We start from the raw sequence: 23,942 nt of genomic DNA on the forward strand, positions 1-23,942 counted from the left end.
CCTCCACCAGCCTTTCAGGCAGTGCATTCCAGATCACAACAACTCGCTGTGTAAAACAGAAAAGTCCTCACGTCACCACTGCTACATTTGCCAACCACTTTAAATCTGTAGCCTCCAGTTACTGACCGCTCTGCCAAAAACAGTTTCTCTTTAATTACTGTATCAAAGGGACCTGGGTTCGATTCCCGGCTTGTGTCACTGTCTGTGTGGAGTTTGCACATTCTCCTCGTGTCTGCGTGGGTTTCCTCTGGGTGCTCTAGTTTCCTCCCACAGTCCAAAGATGTGCGGGTTAGATTGATTGGCTATGCTAAAATAAAATTGCCCCTTGGAGTCCTGAGATGCGTAAGTTAGCGGGATTAGCAGGTAAATATGTAGGGATATGGGGGCAGGGCCTCTGTGGGATTGTGGTCGGTGCAGACTCGATGGGCCGAATGGCTTCTTCCTGCACTGTAGGGTTTCTATGAAACCATTTTATGACTTACTCTATCAAATCTCCTCTTAACCGTATCATAATCGGACTCCACAGAAGTGAATTTTAGCGGGGCCCTGGGGGTGAGAGTGTCTCTTTTAATCACATTGAAAGTAAGTACACTGCAACATTGGTCTAGTGCATATTGATACTTCTGCTTTCTCAGACTTCCAGCACCATGAAATGCTCCTGTCAAGTTACTCACAATGTTAGCTACACTAAAAGTGCTATATCAGCATGTGTTGTTGCAGTGAGAACTTTCAACTGAAAGAGCTGGCAAGAGGGATGGAGAACTTCTAACTGAAAGGGGTGGAGAGGCAGAATTTCTGCAAATTTCCCATTGGCACGATCAGGGGCAACAACCTACAAGCTGTAGACACCCAATTCAGTTGAATTAATGGCCTATTAAGACCGACTGTTTGAGAGCCAACTGGAATTTTGCCTGCTGGCCCCTGCCTCGATATGGGATCAAGCCTCCAGACAGCAGAGTGGATGGACAGTGCTGCAAGGTGCCTGTTTGGGTTCAGCTATAGCTGGGGATCACCTTCCGAAGCACTTCCTATCCAGCCAACTTGACTGTTGTGATCATTTTTCAATTCAAAAGTCTGAAAGGTTGCTGAGAGGTTAAGTTAAAAAGAGAGGTTGCACAGGTTTGAGTTTTGTTGGAGCAGAGAAGACTGAGGGGCAACTTATTCAAGGTGTACTACATTATGAGGGGCACAGATAGAGTGGCTAAGGAGCAACTGTTCCCCTTAGTTGAAGGGTCAGTCACACAGGGGCACAAATTCAAGGTGAGGGACAGGAGGTTTAGGGGGCATTTGAGGAAAATCTTTTTTACTCAGAGGTTGGTGACAGTCTGGAATGCACTGCCTGGGAGGGTGGTGGAGACGGGATGTCTCACCTCCTTTAAAAAGTACCTGGATGAGCATTTGGCATGTAAATGGAAATAGGTGGGAAGACAGGCATTTCGCATGTGCCAGTGCAGACTCGATGGGCTGAAGGGACTCTTCTGCACTGTATGATTCTATGGTTTCTGAAGGTGCAGGCTCCAGCTCATTTCTTACTGAAGGACAACCCATCAGCCTTCCAACTTCAAGAGCGCAGTCCTTAACTGGATAGCGAGCTTGGCCACTAATTGATGAACTGAGGGAGATCAGTGGCTGAGTGACTGTTTCCCACGCAGCGCAGGGTTGGGACCTCCGATTAACCCTGCTGTCCCAATCCTAAAATATAAAACCCTGTCCACGGTCTCTACTCGAGCGTTGGTCTCTATAGCACAAGGGATAATTTAGAGCATTTGAACAGGCGCAGCTCTATGCAGGAAATGGAAAGTATCATTGAAACAAAAGACTGAACAACATTAATTCATTTTTTATTTGATTTATGCCAATGGTTCCTAACCAACAAGTGTATAATGGTATCTCAGCAGAATGCAAATCACTTGTTCCCCTCCATGTGCAAAAACTGCAATCACAGACATGTATTTCTAATAGAACAAAATATAGCAACAGGCTCATTTGTTAACCACTTGGGTGGAATTACATTGTCTAATCCAGTCATTTCACAGGCACTGTCCCTGTTTATCGTGCTCAGGTCGATTTATATTCATGAGGTGATAACTTACCATTTGATTCCCTGTTACAAATGGTAATAAAGTATCTCAGTTGTGACTACAACTGATTTCAAATACGTGACTGATAATTCGTCAAATACATTCTCCGCACGTTCTACAGTCTCTAAGTCACATCAACACATTCATTTATTTTTCCACAGGTTCCCTCTTGGGAAATCTTTCCGACTGAGGCTTTGACTGCGTACTTCTCAGTGTGAGCACTAAGAATCAACCACACCGTGGCTCACTGAGTCTCCATATGGGTCATGGTCAGCTTTTGCTGGATGGATGTGATTGCCTTTTGAGGAGGTTTGGTCGAGCAAAAACAAAGGCGCAGAAATTGCTTTGCTTCACCCAGGGAGGGTGTGTAGAAAGGTGATCGGCAGCAAGGGGGGGCAATTGGGAAAGAAAAGGGTGATTCTTCGAGACAAGGATGGAGATGAGCAGGAAGTGGTAGTATAGAACATAGAACATAGAACGTAGAACATAGAACATAGAACATTACAGCGCAGAACAGGCCCTTTGGCCCACGATGTTGCGCTGACCAGTTAAAAAACAATGACCCACTAACCTAAACCAATCCCTTTTCGTCCATAAACCTATCCACAGATCTCTTAAATGCCCCCAAACTAGGCGCATTTACAACTGCAGCAGGCAGGGCATTCCAATCCCTCACCACCCTCTGGGTAAAGAACCTACCCCTGACATCCATCCTATAACTACCCCCCCGCTTAATTTAAAGCTATGCCCCCTCGTGCTAGCTTTCTCCAACCGAGGAAAAAGGCTATCACTGTCCACCCTATCTAAACCTCTAATCATCTTATATGTTTCAATAAGATCCCCTCTTAGCCACCTTCTTTCCAGCGAAAACAACCCTAAATCCCTCAGTCTCTCCTCATAGGGCCTCCCCTCCATACCAGGCAACATCCTGGTAAACCTCCTCTGCACCCTCTCCAAAGCCTCCACATCCTTCCTGTAATGTGGGGACCAGAACTGCACACAGTACTCCAAGTGTGGCCGCACCAGAGTTGTGTACAGTTGCAACATGACGCTGCGACTCCTAAATTCAATCCCCCTACCAACAAACGCCAAGACACCGTATGCCTTCTTAACAACCCTATCTACTTGATTCCCTACTTTCAGGGATATATTTTATGAAACATGTCACCTCAGTAGCTACCTCCAGTGGTCCCTTAAAAACTCAGTAAGAAGTCTCACAACACCAGGTTAAAGTCCAACAGATTTATTTGGTAGCAAACGCCACGAGCTTTCGGAGCGCTGCTCCTTCATCAGGTGAGTGAGAGATCTATTCACAAACAGGGCATATAAAGGCACACACTCAGTTTACCGAACATGGATCAGAATGTGAGTCTTTACAGCTAGTCAAATCTTAAAGGTGCAGGCTATGTGAGTGGAGAGAGCGTTAAGCACAGGTTTATGAGATGTGCATTGCCTCCAGACAGGACAGTTAGTGAGATTTTGCAAGTCCAGGCAAGTCATGGGGGTTACAGATAGAGTCGCATGAATCCAAGATCCTGGTCGAGGCCATCCTCGTGTGTGTGGAACTCACATCACATGACAGCGCAGAGTCGCTGATAGTTCCGCACACATGAGGAGAGCCTCAGCCAGGATTTTGGGTTCATGTCACACGATCTGTAACCCCCATGACTTGCCTGGACTTGCAAAATCTCACCAACTGTCCTGTCTGGAGACAATACACATCTTTAACCTGTGCTTAACCCTCTCTGCACTCATATAGTCTGTACCTTTAAAACTTGATTCGCTGTAAAGACTCGCATTCCAATCATTATCCAGTAAATTGAGTTTGTGTCTTTATATGCCCTGTTTGTGAGCAAATGTCCCGCTCACCTGAAGAAAGAGCAGCGCTAGTGGCTTTTGCTACCAAATAAACCTGTTGAACTTTAACCTGGTGTTGTGAGGCTTCTTACTGTGTTTACCCCAGTCCAACGCCTGCATCTCCACATCATCCCTTAAGAACTGCAGGTTTGATTGCATACATTGGGCAGGATTTTCCGGCTGTGTTTGATCCAAAACCAGAAAACCCCACCTGAGGTCAACGGACCTCTGCATCGTCCAACGCCCCCCCACCCACCAAGGTTTTCATGGCAGGCGAGGTGGGAAAATTCCCCCATGAAACACCTTTCACTGAATATACCCATGCTGGCAATGTGAATGCCAATCAGTTTGGAAATGAGTACATGAAACAGGATATGATCACAATCCAGGTGTGGCGCATTTCTTGTTGGCTGAACCAAAACGGCAGATGGTACACTTCCAGTGAAGAAATTATCCCTTTGTACTGCTTGACAAATCTGTGCTTTTGTGATTGTTCTATATCTCTCAAACAGATGGGGCAACGTCAGATTTCTAGAACGTAGGGTGTAATTTTCAAATTCACAAGGAACAGTGGTAACTTTGCCACATGTTCTCAACATCAATTGTGTACTGAACCCGAGAATTGGTTTCTCCCATATCCATCCAAATTACAAAATATACATGTGCTTAAATCACGTAAAAGAAAGATACAATAATATCAGGAAAACATGTTGCCAAACTCTCATTACAAAAGCTAGACAAATTTCATTTGTATTTTCCCTTTTAGGTGTTCGTATGCTTATATTTTGTTTCTCCTGTAATGGGATAGGGTGGGGGAAGAGGGCCCAGGTAATATATTCCAAAAATCAGTGCAGACTTGATGGGCTGAATGGTCTCTTCTGCACTGTAGGGGTTCTATGTAAATGAAGGAATGCTCACTTGTATATGCCTATTGCTTAGGGAACACACATATTTAACTACTTCAATTCACTTGCAATGGCTATTATCAAGTTTTTGGTTGTTATTGAGAAGTCAGAGCTAAAAGCATTTGAACAATTTTGCTGGCTTTTCAGACGGATATTCATAATAATGTTTTACATGTTCATCCAGCAGCAAGGATACTTCAGTTGCAAGCAATAATAGAACTAACTTCACAAAGTAAATCAAAGAAAAAGGTTTAATAAAGAAACTTCATTACACCAACACTTGGGCCATGCCCTGGACCACACAACTCCCACAATCCCCATCTGTTTTCTATTTATAACCGGCTGACCACCACATGTAACCATTGGTTACATTACAACAGATTCCAATGTTATCATTGGTTAAAATACAATATTGCAGAGTCCAGGAGGAAGGCTAAATTAGGCACTGCTCAGAACATGGAGCTAACATACACGTTAACATTGTGCCAATTTCTTGGGCATCATGGGTGGCACAGTGATTAGCAATGCTGCCTCACAGTGTCAGGAACCCAGGTTCAGCTCCGGTTTTGGGTCACTGTCTGTGTGGAGTCTGCACGGTCTCCCCAACGCTTGCGTGAGTTTCCTCTGGTTTCCTCTCACAGTCCAAAGATGTGCAAGTTAGGTTGATTAGTGGGGTAAATATGTGGAGTTATGGGCATAGATTCTGGGTAAGAGTTGGTGCAGTCTCGATAGGCCAAATGGTCTCCTTCAGCACTGTAGGGATTCCATGATTCTTAAGGGACATCTGTATTACTATACACTGCGATGAACAGAAAGGCCTTCGTGTTTTAACAGGACCAATTGGAAAAAAAGGATTTTGCTCACTATGCAGTTTCCCATTATCAAGCTGTCACTGCACCCCATTATTGCAGCTGAGGCCTACTATGATTGTTCATCCTTAGGTAGGAGTTGAGGTGTTTCTAATGCGTTAGCGCGGACTTGATGGGCTGAAGGTCCTCTTTGCACTTTATGATTCTTATGTCGCTATGCAAAGAGAAGTGACAAAACTATGTAGGACTTTTCCATTGGTGCTGTTTGTTTGGTATCTATTTCATACAGAAGATGCACTTGCTAAGTCAGAGCTAAAGACACTTAAACAAGCACCAGGTTGTAGATTTCAGTTGCAGTCTGCATGAGAAATAGCAGCTCTGCTTGAAAAATAATCAGGCGCCTTGACTTACAGTTGAGGCCGACTGATTACGTTTGTTCATCCTTAGGTAGGAGTTCAGGTGGCAAAAGCAATGTTTACTGACCTGCTGTCAGAACCACACTCCTGGAACAGGCACTTCCTTCGTGGTGTGGGAAAACAAGTGTTAAAAGGTTGACAAGCTGGTGCCTGCAATTCTTGCCATTAACTAACGGGGGAAAACAAAAATCATTCTTGGATACCAAGAGAGATGATAGAAAGGGGAACAATTTTAGGCCTAACCAATAAGTTGAACCAGGCAGAAGGAAATGTATGAGTCAGGAACAGCCTCAAATTAAAGTTAAAATAAGACATGGCATCATAATGGAAAAGGAATGATGGGGCATACACAAAGGAAATATCTGCAATATAAATTATGTTTTAGTGCTTATTATAGTGGCTCGGGGTTTTCCTTCCCATTTGTAAAGCTCACTGATGTCTGAGTATTATGGCCTCTCTGCGCCTCATCCATGCCCAGAGTTAGCGACTGCATCAGGTGGAAAATGAGGATACAAAATAAGAAAATGAAACTGATAGTTCCCCAGCGCCCGAATGGGATAATGCACTGATTGATGAGCTGTGCTGAACAGTGCCTTCAGTCCCTAGAATGTGCTGAAGTCGTTACGTCAGGCAGGGAAACAGTGAAATGCTATTACTGGCCTCTGGATCCCAAGGTGAGACAAGAATCAACCAGGTTCCCATTAGACCCTCGGCTGGTGTCTTTGCTTGTGTGAATTCGAGGTGATAATATTGAGTTGGAACAGGATTAAATTCCATTCTCAGATGTCCAGCTCTCCCTATCTAGACTGACGCATGATAAATCTGCCATTGTTATACATTGTGCAGATGAAAAGGAAATCTCACTGCGCTTCACCGAGTATTATTTTCACCTTATCACATTATTTGCCCTGGCCCTGAAGGAATTGGTCAACTTTCTTTTGATATGGATGGATACATCAGATAAATTAGATCTTTTTCTCCTATATTTGGTTCACACTGACTCGACTGACTTCCGATGTCAATGTAGTGAACGTCAGTTTCTCTCTTCAAAATCAACAAATGTCAGACTGACACGCTCCATAGGCTGGGATTTTACGGCCTGGCTCATCCAGAAGCTGTAAAATCCCACCCAAGGTCGACGGGCCTTTCCATTGTCCACCCCTCACCTGCTCTGACTTCCGTGGCAGGCGGGACAGTAAAATTCCGGCCTTATTCTCTCCGGAATCGGAACATTTAAGCCTGACATTGCTAAAGTGCGTGCTCGTCAAAGCATGAAGATGGTCGTCTAAAGAACTAAATGTCTCTGGCAATAGATGAAATGACATGATAGGCTCCCAAAATAAACGACCTATGGAGTTCTTGCTACGAGCGTGGTCTTATTTCTTACTCCCACATCAACATACACAATACGGGCAGATGAAACAAACCGAAACGATCCTTTATGCTGCATAAAGTATATGAAAGTCCGCACTCACCGAAAGGTCATCTGGAACACTTGACCCTGATTGACCTGCTGTGACTTGTTGTTGTAGCCGTGCAGCATCTCCACAAAGAGCGTGTCGTTCAGCTTGGCATCAAGCTTCTGGCACTTGGTGCCCTCACATGCCTCTGATAGTAGCACACAAGATTTGCCATCTGCTGCCAGTCTGTACTCCTCCACGCAGCTGCCAGGAGAGAAAAGAAGCTTCATCAGTCAAGAACAGACCTTGGGAAAGACGGTATCTCTCGATGTTAACTATAAGATGTCATTCGGAACATTACTGCCAACCAATTAGATATTCTGTGGGGAGGAACGTTAACAACACACGCTCAATAATGTATGACTGCTCATTTTAATGGAGTGAAATTAAAATTAGGTGAGTTTGATAACAGGCAGGTGATCTTGTTCAGTCAGATTACTGTCTGTGTGTTAAGGCTGACACAGATACCCCAGTCTTTTCCTTCCCAACTTCCTTCCTGCTGTTTGGAGCTCAGATTTGGAATATTCGAGCACGATTATGTCCTTTTTAATACACGACTGCAAATTGGTTTCCAGAGCACCACTCATTCTTCTTGACACTGCTGCAGTTAGGGAGAAGCAGTGGTTTTTAAAATTTATTTTATTCATGTCATAAGTAGACTTGCATTAACACTACAATGAAGTTACTGTGAAAATTCCCAGTTGCCACACTCTGGCACCTCTTCGGGTACGCTGAGGGAGAATTTAGCACGGCCAATGCATCTCACCAGCACGTCTTTCGGACTGTGGAGAAAACCCACGCAGACATGGGGAGAACATGCAAACTCCACACAGATAGAGATCCAAGCCGGGAATCGAACCCGGGTTCCTGGTGCTGTGAGGCAGTAATGCTAACCACTATGCCACCATACTGCCATGTGTCTAGTGATATTGAGCAGTGGTATGGTCACTGGACTAGTAATTCAGAGACCTAGGTCATGTCAGGGTTCGAATCACACCATGGCAGATGGTGAAATTTGAATTCAATAAAAATCTGGAATTAATGATGACCATGAAACCATTGTCGATTGAGATAAAAACCCAGCTGGTTCACTAATATCCTTTTGGGAAGGAAATCTGTTGTCCTTATCTGATCTGGCCAACATGTGAGTCCAGAGTTACAGCAATGTGGTTAACTCTTAAATGCCCTCAGGGATGGGCTAGCTTAGCCAGTGATGCTCACATCCCATGAACGATTTTAAAATAATGGCCAAGATTTTAACACAGGCGTGACCCTTGATTGTGAGACAGTAAAATCTCACAAAATCTCATAGAATCCCTTCAATGCAGAAGGAGGCCATTCAGCCCATCAAGTCCGTACCAACTCTCCAATACAGCACCCACCCAGGCCCTATCCCCATTATCCCATGAAATTGCCCCCAAATACCCCTATCAACTTAACCTGTACATATTTGGACTGTAGGAAGAGCACTCGTGAACCATCCAATGGTACAAGAACATAATAACTGTCCACCCCCATCATTCATACATACACACACACACACACACACGATGGGCCCGGTTTTATCATTACGTGAAAATGTGGTAATGAGGCCATTAACATGATCTGCGTGCGTGCAGATGGCAACTTTACCAAGGCCCAGGAATGGCCACGATCGATTCACACCCAAAACAGGCGCAGTGGCAATTTAAATGCATTTGCATGCCTGTCAATTGAATTAATGAACTGCCCGTCCAACTTTATCAGCATTACCACCTTTACCACTGCGTTCGCCAATCCAGAATCGCGCCGAAATGGACATGCTAATTAAAAGTCTGCTTTGGCGCTGGGGCGGGGGGGTGGCAGATCACTCTTTGTAGGGGGGGGGGAGGGAAGCCAGATCACTCACTGGGGGTGGGGGGGGGGGGGTGGGTGTGGAGAAACAGGTAAGATGTATCTCTAGTGGAGAGGTGAGGGGGGAGGCTCGGTCACTCACTCATGGGGGGGGGCAGATGCGGGAAGGGGTGGGGGGCAAGGGGGTTCCACTACCACCGTAGGGGTGGGGGCGATGTCTATGAGGGCCATTGCTCCCAGGCCGCTTTATCCGCTTCTTATGGTGGCCCGGGAGTGACGTGACACGGGCACGCTTCTTCAAATTGTTTTCTAACTGCGCATGCGCAGTTCAGAGCTCCGATCATTTCGGGTGCGCTAACCCCACAGCACTAATGGGACTGGTGATTTTTGTTTCAGGCTAAGGGGGGTGCGCCTGAGAGCAGGTTTCCAAGTCGGATCTAATTGCGTCCAGATTCAGCGCTTAGAATGAAAATGGTAAAATCGGGCCCGATGTGTACACAGCCACGATTCTGTGATCAAGGGTGACTGGGAGCCTGGCTAACATTTGCTGTTCTAACCAAAGGAAATGTGCACAACCATAAACTCTGAGCAGCCCTCTTCCTAACAGCAGCAAACTGTACTGGCTGGGCTGTGCTCTGCAACTCAGAGACAGAACCTTCATCTCTGAGCCAATGCAAGAATCAGAGGAATGTATTTGCAATCATTGAAGGTGGAGGTTACTGAACCATTTAATGAAACGCTGCGAATGAAATCTAGGCTTGTTCGACATTTGATAACAACGACTAGACTAAGCTATAAAAATAGATAATGGATTTCAAAGAAGTTTTCAACGTCATATCTGTGATTTCCATTTTACATGGACGACCTTTTCTGCATGCTTTTATGGCTCAGTAATATAAATGTATTCATAAGATAACAACTGCACTGTAGCAAATCTCATTTTCTATGGACACATACAACTGCATTTGACTTTTAAATTCTGCATCAAAAGAAAAACTTTTAGTCTTTAAAAGTTTATTTATATTAAAATATTCTGGACTGATTAACCCTTCGAGAACAGCAGCTCTGCACAAAATTAAAAAGAAAGATTTGTTCAAAGAATCCTGTGAACTTGGAAAGAACTCAATTCCTCCATACCTTTGCATACCAAAGAACTTTCCGGAGTTTAATCTTTTCTTTTCTCATCCACGTATCTCTGGATGCTACAAAGTCACTTGTTGTCGGAGTACTTCAACCCCATAGACTACGCTTCGTGGTCAATCTGCACGACAGCACTTTGAAATATCTATCTGTAGACGAACCCTGACTGTCAACTAGCATGAAGTAAAGCAATGGAGTTATTTCCCCACTGGGATGTTGCCAGGATTAGTGGGCCCGAGTTTTAGGGGTAGGTTGGCCAGGCTAGGATTTCATTCCTTGGAACATAGGAGACGAGGGATGACCTATTGAAGTGTATAAAATCGTGAGGGACATAGATAGGATGAATGCGTCTACGCCAAAATTCTATCATCTCGCTCGCCACATGATTTGGAGCGGGCGAGGGTCCGATAACAAATCTCTGTTGACCTCGGGCAGGAATTTCTAGTCTCACTTGAGTGGGGCAGTAAAATCCCACCCATAGTATTTTTCCCAAGGAAGAAGAATTGAAAACGAGAGGGCAAAGGTTCAAGGTGAGAGGGGAAAGATTTAAAAGGGACCTGAGGAGCAATTTCTGCATGCAGAGAGTGGTGCGTGACTGGAGTGAGGTGCCAGAGAAAAAGCAGCTGAGGCAGGTAGAGGGGCACGGTGGTTAGCACTGCTGCCTCAGAGCGTCAGGGACCCAGGTTCAATTCTGGCCTCAGGTCACTGTCTGTGTGAAGTCTGCACGTTCTCCCTGTGTCGACTTGGGTTACCTCCGGGGACTCCAGTTTCCTCCCACACTCTGAAGATGTGCAGATTGAGTTGATTGCCCATGTTAAATTAACCCTAGTGTCAGGGGGATTAGTAGGATAAATATGAAGGGTTACGGGAATTGGGCCTGGGTGGGATTGTGGTCAATGCAGATTCGATGGCCTGAATAACCTCCTTTTGCTCTGTAGGGATTCTAGGTACAATATCAACACTTAAAAAGCATTTGGATAAGTACATTGATGGGAAAGGATTAGAGAAATGTGGATCAAACGTGGGCAATTGGGATGAGCTGGGAGGGCATCATGTTCGGCATTGATTGGTTGGGGCAAAGGGTCTATTTTCATGTTGTATTGCTCTATGACTCCTCAGGCAGTACTGGAAAGAGGCAGGAATTACTTGTTTCCCCCTTCTGTCGACTTTGGGTGAGATTTTCTGGCCCTTCCTGCCAGTGGGATCTTGAAGGCAAGACTTTACGGCGGGTTTCCCAGCAACGAGTCGTTATGCCAAGAAAATGCCATAGACAGTGATAGGACTGGAAGATCCCATCAGTGGCCAACGCCACAGTGATGGTGGTGGGGTTGGGAGGATGGGTGCGGCGTGGAGAGTTTTCAACCCTTTGTTAATGTTTCAAAAGATGTAAAAAGCATTCTGCAAACTTTGGTGACAGTTTTGGAGCAAGATGGATGGATAAGATTGGCTTCTTCTTCGTACAGGAAGAGTAGCTATATTGCTATTAGCAATCCATCTATCACACAAAAACTTTGTCTTTGACTGATGCATAGTTCTTCTGAGGGTCACTAGATTCTGAAGTGATTTGTAGTGTATGATTAGGCTGTAAATGGGGAAGTAGCTTAAGTTTATTTATTAATCACAAGTAGGCTTGCATTAACACTGCAATGAAGTTATTGTGAAAACCCCCAAATCGTCACACTCCAGAGCCTGTTCGGGTACACTGAGAGAGAATATAGCAAGGCCAACGCACTTAACCAGCACATCTTTCGGATTGTGGGAAGAAACCGGGGCACCTGGAGGAAAGCAATGCAGACACTGAGGCAACGTGTAGACTTTGCACAGACAGTGACCCGAGCCGGGAATCATACCCAGGCCGTGAGGCAAAAGTGCTAACCACTGTGCCATGGACAGCACAAATGTCAGAAAGAGCTGAACATTCCTCCTTTCTGCCAATTGATGAAAAAAACAGATGCAATTCCCCCCCTATCTCTATCAAGATGTTTAGAATGTAGGGCAAAAGTTCCTGCTCATCAGGGGTGGCACAATGGTTAGCACTGTTGCCTCACAGCACCAGGGACCCGGTTCAATTCCAGCCTTGGTTGACTGTGCGGGGTTTGCACGTTCTTCCCATGTCTGCGTGGGTTTCCTCTGGGTGCTCCGGTTTCCTCCCACAGTCCAGAGATTTGCAGGTTAGCTGGATTGGCCATGCGAAATTGCCCCTTCACATCCCAAGGTGTGTAGGTTAGGGGTAAATACTTGAGAGTACGAGGACAGGGCCTGGGTAAGTTCCTGTGAGAGGGCTGACGCAGACCCAATGGCCTGAATGGCCTCCTTCTGCATTGTAGGGTTTCTATGGCTGATCATTTTGGACTGAGACAGGAGCAGCACGTGTATGGGCACAGGCTGACCCATATTTCCTGTCCTGGGTCATTACACTGGCCTGGTGGGTGGATACCTTTAGCACTGGCACATCAGTGGAGGAATTTAGCTATGGGAAAATGTGGAAGAAATTAAAATGTTTCTGGAAGGCAGTAAACAAAAGATAAATTCCAATGATACACGACTCACTTTGCTGACATTCCTCAGGTCATCCAAATTGAGTTGGCTCCCAGTACATGCCCTCTCCCATCGCTACAGCAACAGGAGAAACCAGAGGGAGAGGTCAGAAAGACCCTATGGCTTCATGGATTTTTTCAAAAACTACGCCAAGACTCTACGTCTCCGCAACAAATGAAAAAGGTTGCCAATTATAGAACTGCTTCATTAAAATTATAATAAAACAAATTGTGATTTTGTACAATGAAACCAAGGAGTCAATACGGCTAAATATAATACATACAATATATACCTGTTTCTCAAAGAAATGACAGCCAAGTTTCTGTGAGTGCTTCAACCTGTACTTACCCACAGAACATAAGAATATTATTGGATGTGGGGTCTTCAGTCAATGGCACCGTCTGCTGTAAGCAGAGTTGCTCACAGCCTCCATTGAACCCATCCGAACAGTCAATGCCTTTGGTGTAGTCAAAGCAACCAGAATCATCTCTCATAGGTCTCAGACCCACTGGACACTGAAAAGAGAGAAAAGTTGCTGGAATTTAGACCTCATTATTTTATATTGCATGCAGTCCTGGACACCACACTACCAGAGGGACATGGAAGCTTTGGAGAGAGTGTAAAGAACGTTCATCAACATGTTGCCTGGTCTTGAGGGGGTTCATTATGAGGAGAGGTTGAATTAAACTAGGATTGTTTTCACGAGAAATACAGTGGCTGAGGGGAGACCTGATAGAGGTTGAAAAAAGTTGTGAGAGGCATAAACAGGGTGAATAGTCAGAGGCTTTTTCCCAGAGTGCAAGTGTCAATTAGAAGGGGGCACAGGTTCAAGGTGAAAGTTTAAGGGAGAAGTTTTTCATAGAGAGAGAGTCTGGAACACGCTGCTCAAGAAGGTGATAGAAGCAGGCACTTAGCAACATTTAACAGTACCTGAATAGGAAGGGAATAGGGGGATACAGACCAAGTAAGGGCAAATGGTTTTGATTTTAGCTAGTTAGGGCATCATTACTGGCATGGGCTTGGAGGGCCAAAGGGCCTCTTCCTATACTGTACTTTTGCGGGGCAGGCTCGAAGGGCTAGATGGCCTACTCCTGCTCCTATTTCTTATGTTCTTATGTTCTTATGTACTTTCCAAAAATTGGACAGAATTGATGTTGAAAGATTCACATTAGTGAACCAGATGGGTTTTTAACAACAATGGTTTCATGCTCATCATTAATTGCAGGTTTTTATTGAATTTTAATTTTACCATTTGCTATGGTGGGATTTGAACCCAGGTCCCCAGAGTATTACCCGGGTTACTAGTCCAGTGACAATACCACTACGTCACCGTCTCGCCTTGTTGGTAAAGAGTATTTGGGAGCTTTCAGGCAAAAAGGCTGAAAACTCAGGAGCCAACGATGGACATGGGAGGATGGGACACACGGTGGACCATAATTGGACGAGAAGAGAACGCCAGAGTAATCATGGGGGAAGAGACAGGATGAAGCCAGATTGGGGTAAGATCTGAGGATCAGAACAGGAATTTTAAAGCTGAGAGGTAAGGGAACTTGGTGAGGTTGTCAATTTGTGTGAATGACAAATAGGGACCCCTGTGGAACAGGATGAGCTTTAGACGTGCTGGAGTTCTTGCAAGATGGGACTAGGGGGCTGAGGAGGTCAATGCTGAAAAAAAAACAGAAAATCCCCCGGCAATCACGATTAGCTTTTTCTCTTTCACCAGCGTGCAATAATGGTCTCGATTTCTGAGCAACATCTTGTCGTGATGGCCTTTGATTGGAGAGAACCAATGAATGTAGCTCCATGTCAGTCTTGCAATATTCATGCTCTTTACATAACATTGTTATACATCTTCAGCGGGAGACAGTGGCGTAGTGATATTGTCACTGCAGTGGCAATCCAGAAAGCCCAGGTCTGTTCTGTTCGAATCTCAGCATGGAAGATGTTGAAATTTGAATTCAATAAAAATTTAGAGACCTGGGCCAGAACTTTACTGCCCTGCCTGTAATAGGAATTGGAGTGAGCAAGGAGGGTGGACAGTGGGAAGGTCTGTTGACCTCAAGAGGGACTTTACGGTTTCAGGACAAGCGAGGCACTAAAATCTCTGTGCTGAAGTGCAATAGTCCATCAATTCTGAGTTCAGAGTAAAGAATGTGCAAACTCCCCAAGAGGTGTCTATTTGGGTGGGGTGGAAATCATGTTCATCATCACCACCATCCACCACAACTGCCCCCCCCCCCACCCCCACCACCCCACCTGCCCCACTCCCCTTGGGTGGTGCAATAAGTGCCCTTCCAGAAGCTTGACATGAACTTGTTTTGAATTTGCGGAAGTCATCTAACCCTTGGCAGTCACCGTAGTCACCCGGTTAGTGTTAATTTAAAGAAATAAAAGTTTGCCCCAGAAGCTTCCATATGAAGGCTATCCATATTAAAGTTTATTTATTAGTCACAAGTAGGCTTACGTTAACACTACAATGAAGTCACTGAAAATCTCCGAGTTACCACACTCCGGTGCCTGTTCGGGTGCACTGATGGAGAATTTAGCATGGCCAATACACCTAATCAACACGCCTTTTGGACTGTGGGAGGTAACTGGAGTACCCAGAGAAAACTCACACAGACCTGGGGAGAACGTGCAGACTCTGCACAGACAGTAACCCCAGCTGGGAATCAAACCTGGGTCCCTGGCGCTGTGAGGCAGCAGTGTTACCCACTGTGCCACCCTGCCACTAAACTGTCAGGAAAGTGCACTGATCATTCCAGCCTTGTCTAGTCAACAATATCACCAAGATATCAGCATTACCTGGTCACCAATCACAAAGGGCAGCACAGTAGCACAGTGGTTAGCACCGCTGCTTCACAGCGCGAGGGACCTGAGTTCGATTCCCATCTTGGGTCGCTGTCTGTACAGAGTTTGTACATTCTTCCTGTATCTGCGTGGGTTTCCTCTGAGTAGTCTGGTTTCCTTCCACAGTCTGAAGGACGTGCTAGTTAGGTGCAGTGACCTGAACAGATGGTGACTAGAGGAATTTCACAGTAAATTTGTTCTAGTTTTAATGTAAGCCTTACCTGTGACTAATAAATAAAATTAATATACTGAGACAAGTGGACAGGAAGAGAATGGCAGTTGGGTTGCCATGATGTCAATATGTTCTGAATGGTCATTCAAAGGTCTTGTATTGATGTGTGAAAGTGGTCATGATGTGGAGATGCTGGTGTTGGACTGGGGTAAACCTGGTGTTGTCAGACTTCTTACTTGATTTGTGAAGGCCAGGGCTGAACAGTCCCATAAATCTGACAAAGCTCAGGATCTACACGCACATAATGCTTTTTTTTTAATGATAACTTGATCATCAGATGGCTGAAAACGTTTGTGTGGAATCTCAAACCGTCAGCAAGAAAGACAAAAACCAGTTAAGGAAAAATAAACGGTGGCCACTCCTTGCACTGTCACGTTCTCTAATTTGTCACGGACGCTTTGCAGAATCACGGAAGTATATAGAAACCGTGTAACCTTTGCTGCTGCTCGATTCATGTTTATCAACAGCAGTGATATCCCACGCAATAGTTTGCAGGAAGTAAAATGTACCAGTTGGCACCCTACGAGTGAAGTCCTAATTACAAAAACTTCACAAAGCAGAAGCTGTCATCAATTCAATTCACAAACAGAGCGATTGAATCGTATCCCTAGGCAATATTCCAACTGCAATCATCATTTACTGCACAAAAGCAACACACTATGGATGCTGTAAAACTCAAATAAAAGCAGCAAACTCTGGAAGCTCGGGAAGCTACGGTGGAGAAAGCAACTTCATAATCAGAATTCTGATGACTGACCTGAATCATTGGATGGGGAACTACAGCACCCACCTGCCAGGTGTGTTTTCAGCAGGGAGGTAAGTAAAATATGTCTTTTGTCCAGCCCACCTCCTCCCCACCCAATCCTGACCTGTTCCCCATAATACGAGGGATAAAGAAATCTTGCACAAGTTATAGATAATTTTCGTGAGATCACATTTGGAGTATTGTGTGCAGTTTTGACCTCCATATTTAAGAAAAGATATACTTTGAGTTTTAAAGTTAAAGTTTATTTATTAGTGTCACAACCAGGCTGACATCAACACTGCAATGAAGTTACTGTGAAAATCCCCTAGCCACCACACTCCAATGCCTGTTTGGGTGCACTGAGGGAGAATTTAGTAATGACCAATGCACCTAACCAGCACATCTTTTTGGACTGTGGGAGGAAATCTGAGCAGCCGGAGGAAACCCACGCAGAGACAGGGAGAATGTGCAAACTCCACACAGACAGTGACCCAAGCTGGGAATCAAACCTAGGTCCTTGGCAGCAGTGCTAACCAAGGTGCCACCATGCTAGCTTTAGAGGCACTGTGAAGGTCCACTAAATGGGTCTATAGGATGAGAGGGCTGTCCTACAATGAGAGATTGAGCAAATTAGGTCTATTTTCTCTAGGGCTTAGAAGAATCAGAGTCAATTTTATTGCAATGTATAAGATACTGATGGGGCCTGACAGGGTCGATGTTGAGAGATTGTTTCTACACACTGGGGAATTGGGGCCAGAGTCTCAGGATAAGGGTCTGATCATTTAGGATTGAAATGAGGAGAAATTATTTTGCGGTGAATCTTTGGAACTCTCTGCCCCAGTGGGTAGTGAATACTCCATCACTGAATACACTCAATTGAGTGAGATGGACACATTTCTGCTTTCTCACAGAATGAAAGGATATGAAGAAAAGGAAAGGAAATGGAAGTGAAGCCCAAGAATAGCCATGGTCAGACATGAAGAACCAGATAGTCTACTCCAGCTCTTGTTTTTTTGTGTTGTTCCTGACTGCCCAGTTCTTGGCTCCTTTCAGAAACGGAGATGTCATTGTGAATAGCTTGTCATTCATACTGATATTTCAGTTCACCAAAATCATTGGCCAGAATCTTCCATTGCTCAGATGGATAACGTGCCTGATCCAGAAGCAGGTGAAATCATACCAGAAAATGTCAGGTGCGCGTCCTGATGTCATCATGCCCTCATGAGATCTTACAGTCGGAAAAAGAGTGTGCGCAAAAATCGGAATAAGGCCCACCGACAAATAAGCAGCAATCTAAATATTTTTAAGAAGCGGGTTGATGGGTTCTTGATAAGAGAGGGGATTAAGGGTTATGGGGAGAGGGCGGGAAAGTGGAACTGAGCCACAACAGATCAGCCATGATCGTATTGAATGGCGGGGCAGGCTCGAAGGGCTAGATGGCCTACTCCTGCTCCTATTTCTTATGTTCTTAAAGCTATTAAGGGCCAAATGAAAGTTATTTTATGTAACACATCTACTTTTACAGTTGGCAGGTTGGTCAGGCAGTCTTAGCTACAGCCTTGACCCCGGGTGAGTGAAACGTCAGGGCTGAATATAATTTAAAAATGTGTCTGGTTTGTGAGCTTTGTGTTTAAACATGATACCCCCACACAGTTTGCTGCGTTTTCTCATAAAAGTTTAAAATTTATTCACTAATGTCACAACCAGGCTTACACTGCAATGAAGTTACTGTGAAAATCCTCCTGTCGCCACACTCCGTCAGCTGTTCGGCTACACTGGGGGAGAATTTAGCAAGACTAACGTAACTAACCAGCACGTCTTTCGGACTGTGGGAGGAAACCCATGCAGACACGGGGAGAACATGCAAACTGCGCACAATGACCCAAATCGAACCTGGGTCCCTGGCATTGTGAGGCAACAGTGCTAACAACTGTGCCACCATGCCGTCCTCATAAGCCACAAGATACAGGGACAGAATTAGGCCATTCAGCCCATCATGTCTGCTCTGTCATTCAATCATGGCTGATAAGTTTCTCAACCCCATTCTCCTGCCTTTTCTCCATAACCTTTGTTCCCCTCACCCACCAAGAACCCTTCTATCTCTGTCTTAAATATATTCAATGACCTCTGGATGAAGAAACTCCTCCTCTTCTCAGTTCTAAAGGGTTGTTCCTTTATTCTGAGGCAGTGTCCTCGGACCCTACACTCTCCGTTAATGGAAACATCTTCCCCATGTCCACTCTATCCAGGCCTTTCGGTATTCTGTAAGTTTCAATGCGATTCCCCCCTCACTCATCTAAACTCCATTGAGTACAGACCCAGAGTCCTCAAACGCTCCTCACGTGGCCAGCTTTTCATTCCCAGAGCATTCTCGTGAACATCCTCTGGACCCTCTCCAGGGCCAGCACATTCTTCCTCAAATACAGGGCCCAAAATCACTCACGTTGCTCCGTATGTGGTCTGACTAGAGCCTTACAAAGCCTCAGCAGTACATCCCTGCTTTTGTATTCTAGTCTTCTCAAAATGAGTGCTAATATTGCATTTGCCTTCCTAACTGTCAGCTCAATCTGCAATGTGATCTTAAGAAAATCCTGAACGAGGACTCCCACGTCCGTTTGCGCTTCTGATTTCTGAATACTCTCCCCATTTAAAAAAGTCTATTTTTCCTACCAAAGTTCATAACCTCACACTTTTCTGTTTAATTAAGCATTTAATTTGTAAAGGTCAGCAGCTCCCTGAGGCAGCTTTGTAGTGGCTGCCTGTCTTGAGGAACCCGAATAAAAGCATTAAACCGCAGCCTGTCTTTTGTGAGCACCCGTCCTCCTCCTGTCCTCACCGGCAGCACTCAGCCTTTTTCAGCGTGTTTCACACCGGCTGCCTGTTAATTGGCCAACTAGGACAAAATTGCTTTCCAGGCCGAATGCAGCCAGAAACGCATTTGGTCCCTGTTTCCGGACCTGCCAAATGTGTGCATCCAACAGGCGAAAAGATTCTGGCCAGTAAGTTATTATGTAGAGATGCCGGCATTGCACTGGGGTAAACACAGTAAGAAGTCTCACAACACCAGGCTTAAGTCTCAGACTTAAACCTTAAGACTTAAACTTAAGACTTAAACTTGGTGTTGTGAGACTTCTTATTGCATTAAGTTATTAGCAGACACATGGAAACACCACTACTTGCAAATCCTGCTTCAAATCACTAAACACACTGATTTGGAAATACATCCCCATTCCTTCACTGTCACTGGGTCAAAACCCTGGAACTCCCTCCCTAACAGCACAGTGAGTTTACCTACACCCAGGGCCTGCTGCAGTTTCAAGGAGGTAGGTTACTGCCACCTTCTGAAGGGCAATTAGGGATGGGCAATAAATGCAGGCTTATCCCATCAAACAAATAAACAAAACCAAAAAATCCTACTGACATTACTAAAATTTCCCACTTAGAAACCAAACCCAAGACTTTTACATGGGTGTTATTTTAATGCCATTAACTCAGGTATAATCAAGGGGTTAACACGTTAAAAAAAATTGGAAAGACAGTGGCACAATAAGTCACATAAGAAACATAAGAAATAGGAGCAGGAGTAGGCCATCTAGCCCTTCGAGCCTGCCCCGCCATTCAATAAGATCATGGCTGATCTGTCGTGGCTCAGTTCCACATTCCTGCCCTCTCCCCATAACCCTTAATCCCCTCTCTTATCAAAAACCCATCAACCCGCGTCTTAAAAATATTTAGCGAGGCAGCCTCCACCACTTCAACGGGCAGAGAATTCCAGAGATTCACCACCCTTTGAGTGAAGAAGTTCCTCCTCAACTCCGTTCTAAACCGCCACCCCTTTATCTTGAGGCTGTGCCCCCTAGTCCTACTGTCCTTTCTGAGCGGGAAGAGTCTCTCCACCTCTATCCTATCCATCCCATTCATCATCTTATACGTCTCAATGAGATCTCCCCTCATTCTTCTAAACTCTAACGAGTACAAGCCTAGTTTATTCAGCCTCTCCTCATAGCTCAACCCCCTCAACGCCGGCATCAGCCTTGTGAACCTCCTCTGCACTCCCTCCAAGGCCAAAATATCCTTGCGTAAGTACGGCGCCCAAAACTGCACACAGTACTCCAGCTGCAGCCTCACCAATGCCCTATACAGCCGCAGCAAGACCTCCCTACTTTTATATTCAATCCCCCTCGCTATGAAGGCCAGCATCCCATTCGCCTTCCTGACCACCTGCAAGCTGGGTTTTTGCGACTCATGCACAAGGACTCCGAGGTCCCTCTGCACCGTCGCCTGCTGCAGTTTTTCACCACGTAAGTAATAATCCTTCCTACCATTATTCCTACCAAAGTGGACCACCTCGCACTTGCCAACATTAAATTCCATTTGCCATTTCCTGGCCCATTTGCCCAGCCTATCTAGATCCTTCTGTAGACTCTCCACACCCTCCGCACAATTTGCCTTTCCACCAATCTTGGTCACAGCAGAATTGGATTTAAACCAGAATAAGAGAGGCAACAAATAGGCATGTTGTGATGGAGATAATGAACAGGACAGAAAATTATACTTGTCACTGCCTGGATAGAGAATTATCCATCTCTATGTAACTCAAGCTTACTAGTTAAGATTAATTTGGCATTTCTGTAAGGGAGAAAAAAGGGCTCAGCAAAAGGAAAATAAACAGTGTAGCTCCAATTTTATGACCCGCAATCTATTCTGCTGTGGCTCTTTGCTGAGAATCCATAATTAGTTATCATTTCTACCTAATGAAATAGTTTATTAGGAAAGTATTGAGTAAGGTATGGCTTATTATATTGTTGTCCAGCTCAATGACTGTATTAATTCAGTCTTGAAGCAAGCAGACACACACTGATTTACCTGTGCAGGAACTGATTCAAATCAAAAGCCTACTCCACCAGACCTGCTTTAAAATTAGAAGTGCGAAACGAAGGAAATTATTACTTAAAATTAATTCTTTTGAGAGTCAGGATTCAAACTGATCTAAACCTATCTTCTTAATGGGGAGGAGAGAGTGGGAGCTGGAAGAAAAAGGATTAAAATGACTGCATACTGAGCAAGATAAGGAGATAAATGAACACCAAAGACCTATTAGCCCATTCATTCCACAAACCACGTTCATCTTCCCCATCGTAGCTGCAACATGACCCTTTAATCCCCAGATGGAAGTTGGAACATTTCTGCCAATCAAGTAAACATCCATGCTACTTATGTGCTCTGAACGATCTTCCTGTACAAGAAGAACAATATATTAATGCAAGATATTGTTGTAGACAACCTTAACACGGTAGTTCAATAGTTTGAGTGGCTGAACAACCTTCATGTTCTCAACAGAATTTCATGTTCTTTGGAACCATTTCTTTGCACATCTCAGATATTTTCCACAGGTCCTTCAACACTCAGTGTTAAATGTATAAAAGTCATCTAACAGATATCACTCAGTGCACAGAAAAGGATCTACAGCCTAACATTAACTCAATTATTTGGATTCTGTCATGGATAGGATCAGAAGAAAACTAATACACTTGTAACCTTTTCCCTTCCTGTCTGCAATCAATGTGTTTTTTGGACAGAGTGATACTTGTGTTTCTTAGCCTCCAGACTGTGTGGTCAGCTTAAATAACAGCAGCAAGCTTTTGTGGGTTTAAATGAAGAAAGTTGTTGATTCACCCCAAAAGTCTAAGTGCTCCATTGCTCACACTTACACACACAAGGAAGATACAGTTCAAGAGATTAGTATTTTTTGGCAAATTCTGACAGTTGTTGTATCTGGCTAGTTGCAGGAGAACAGTCATTGCAAATCCAGCAAAGAAAGGAGACTTTTTTTCACTTGTAGTTTAGTTGAGTTAAAATTGCTGAGGTTGGATATCAGGATTATTTCAGGATTTAATTGAAGAGATAAATGTTCACAGGTCACTAAATTAGGCACTTGTGATTTTCCTATCAGCAGATCCAGTTTCTTCTACTGGGATGGACTTGGATTTGGAATGAGGGGCTTGGAGGCTTTTTAATATGTAGCAGCCTCCAAGCTTAAAAAAGGCTTTACTGGTACGACAGTAGTCTGTAGCTACTATTCTACAGTGGTGTTCTTTGCAGGCTGCTCTCGGTCTTTGGATCATAAAACATTTTTGGTATGAGAAGTGGGCAGCATGGTGGCGCAGTGGTTATCGCTGCTGCCTCACAGTACCGGAGACCAGGGTTCAATTCCAGCCTCGGGTGTCTGGCTGTGTGGAGATGTCATGCTCTCACTGTGTCCAGGTAGATTTTAGCCAGATGCATCAGTGTCCCCCCACAGTCCAACTGGGGTACGTGTGTATGTGCTGTGATGGACTGGCATCCCGCCTTGGGTGGACCCTCGCCTAACACCCAGTGTCTGCTGGAATAGACCCTGACACACCATGACTCTCAATTGGAATAAAGAGTTAAGTGAAGTGAGGAAGACACCAGAAGCCAATTTTGGTCACATGATTAACTGTTATTATCCACCCAGAATGACTTAAAGCTGGAAGGCGTTGCTCACTAATGGAGATAGTTAGTGGGTCTTCACACCCACTTGTAGATAATGGTTTTCCTGCAATTTTCCTTGAGTTGAGCTGAAAATTTAGAGACTTGGGCCAGAATTTTACTGCCCTGCTTGCAATGGGAATTGAAGGGGGGGGTGGGGGGAGAAGCAGGCGGTGATGGTAGATGGACAATGGGAAGGTTTGTTGACCTCAAGTGGGACTTTACGTTTTCAGGACAAGCGAGGAACTAAAATTCCTCTGCTGAAGTCTAATAGTCCATCAATTCTGAGTTTAGAGTAAAATATATGCAAACTCCCCAAAGAGGTGCTGTCTGGGCATATCTATTCAAGTGGAACACAGGGACCCTGTTATCATCACCTTGGGCGATGCAATAAGCACCTTTCCAGAAACTTGACAAGAACCTGTTTGGAATTTGCAGAAGTCATCTAACCGTTGGCAGTCACCTTAGCTACCTGGTTAGTGTTAATTAAAAAAAAATCAAAGTTTGCTCCAGAAGCTACCATACGAACACAATCCATATTAAAGTTAATTTATTAGTCACAAGTA

At 44.7% G+C, this 23,942-nt stretch overlaps 1 protein-coding gene across 5 annotated transcripts in view; it reads right to left on the bottom strand.

Moving 5' to 3' along the window:
- astn2 (astrotactin 2) overlaps positions 1–23,942 on the bottom strand; it is a 1,598,826-nt gene that overhangs the window by 660,071 nt on the left and 914,813 nt on the right. For all 5 annotated transcript variants that reach the window (XM_080212454.1, XM_080212453.1, XM_080212456.1 and 2 more), the window contains 2 exons: positions 13,388–13,554; positions 7,544–7,732 (listed from right to left, as the gene is read on the bottom strand). In XM_080212454.1, the coding sequence (XP_080068580.1) occupies positions 7,544–7,732; positions 13,388–13,554 (356 nt within the window). The remainder of the gene's footprint in view (positions 1–7,543; positions 7,733–13,387; positions 13,555–23,942) is intronic.

The sequence above is a fragment of the Carcharhinus amblyrhynchos genome, chromosome 25, assembly GCF_965287045.1.
Source record: "Carcharhinus amblyrhynchos chromosome 25, sCarAmb.v2.hapA, whole genome shotgun sequence".
NCBI classification, from domain to species: Eukaryota; Metazoa; Chordata; class Chondrichthyes; order Carcharhiniformes; family Carcharhinidae; genus Carcharhinus; species Carcharhinus amblyrhynchos.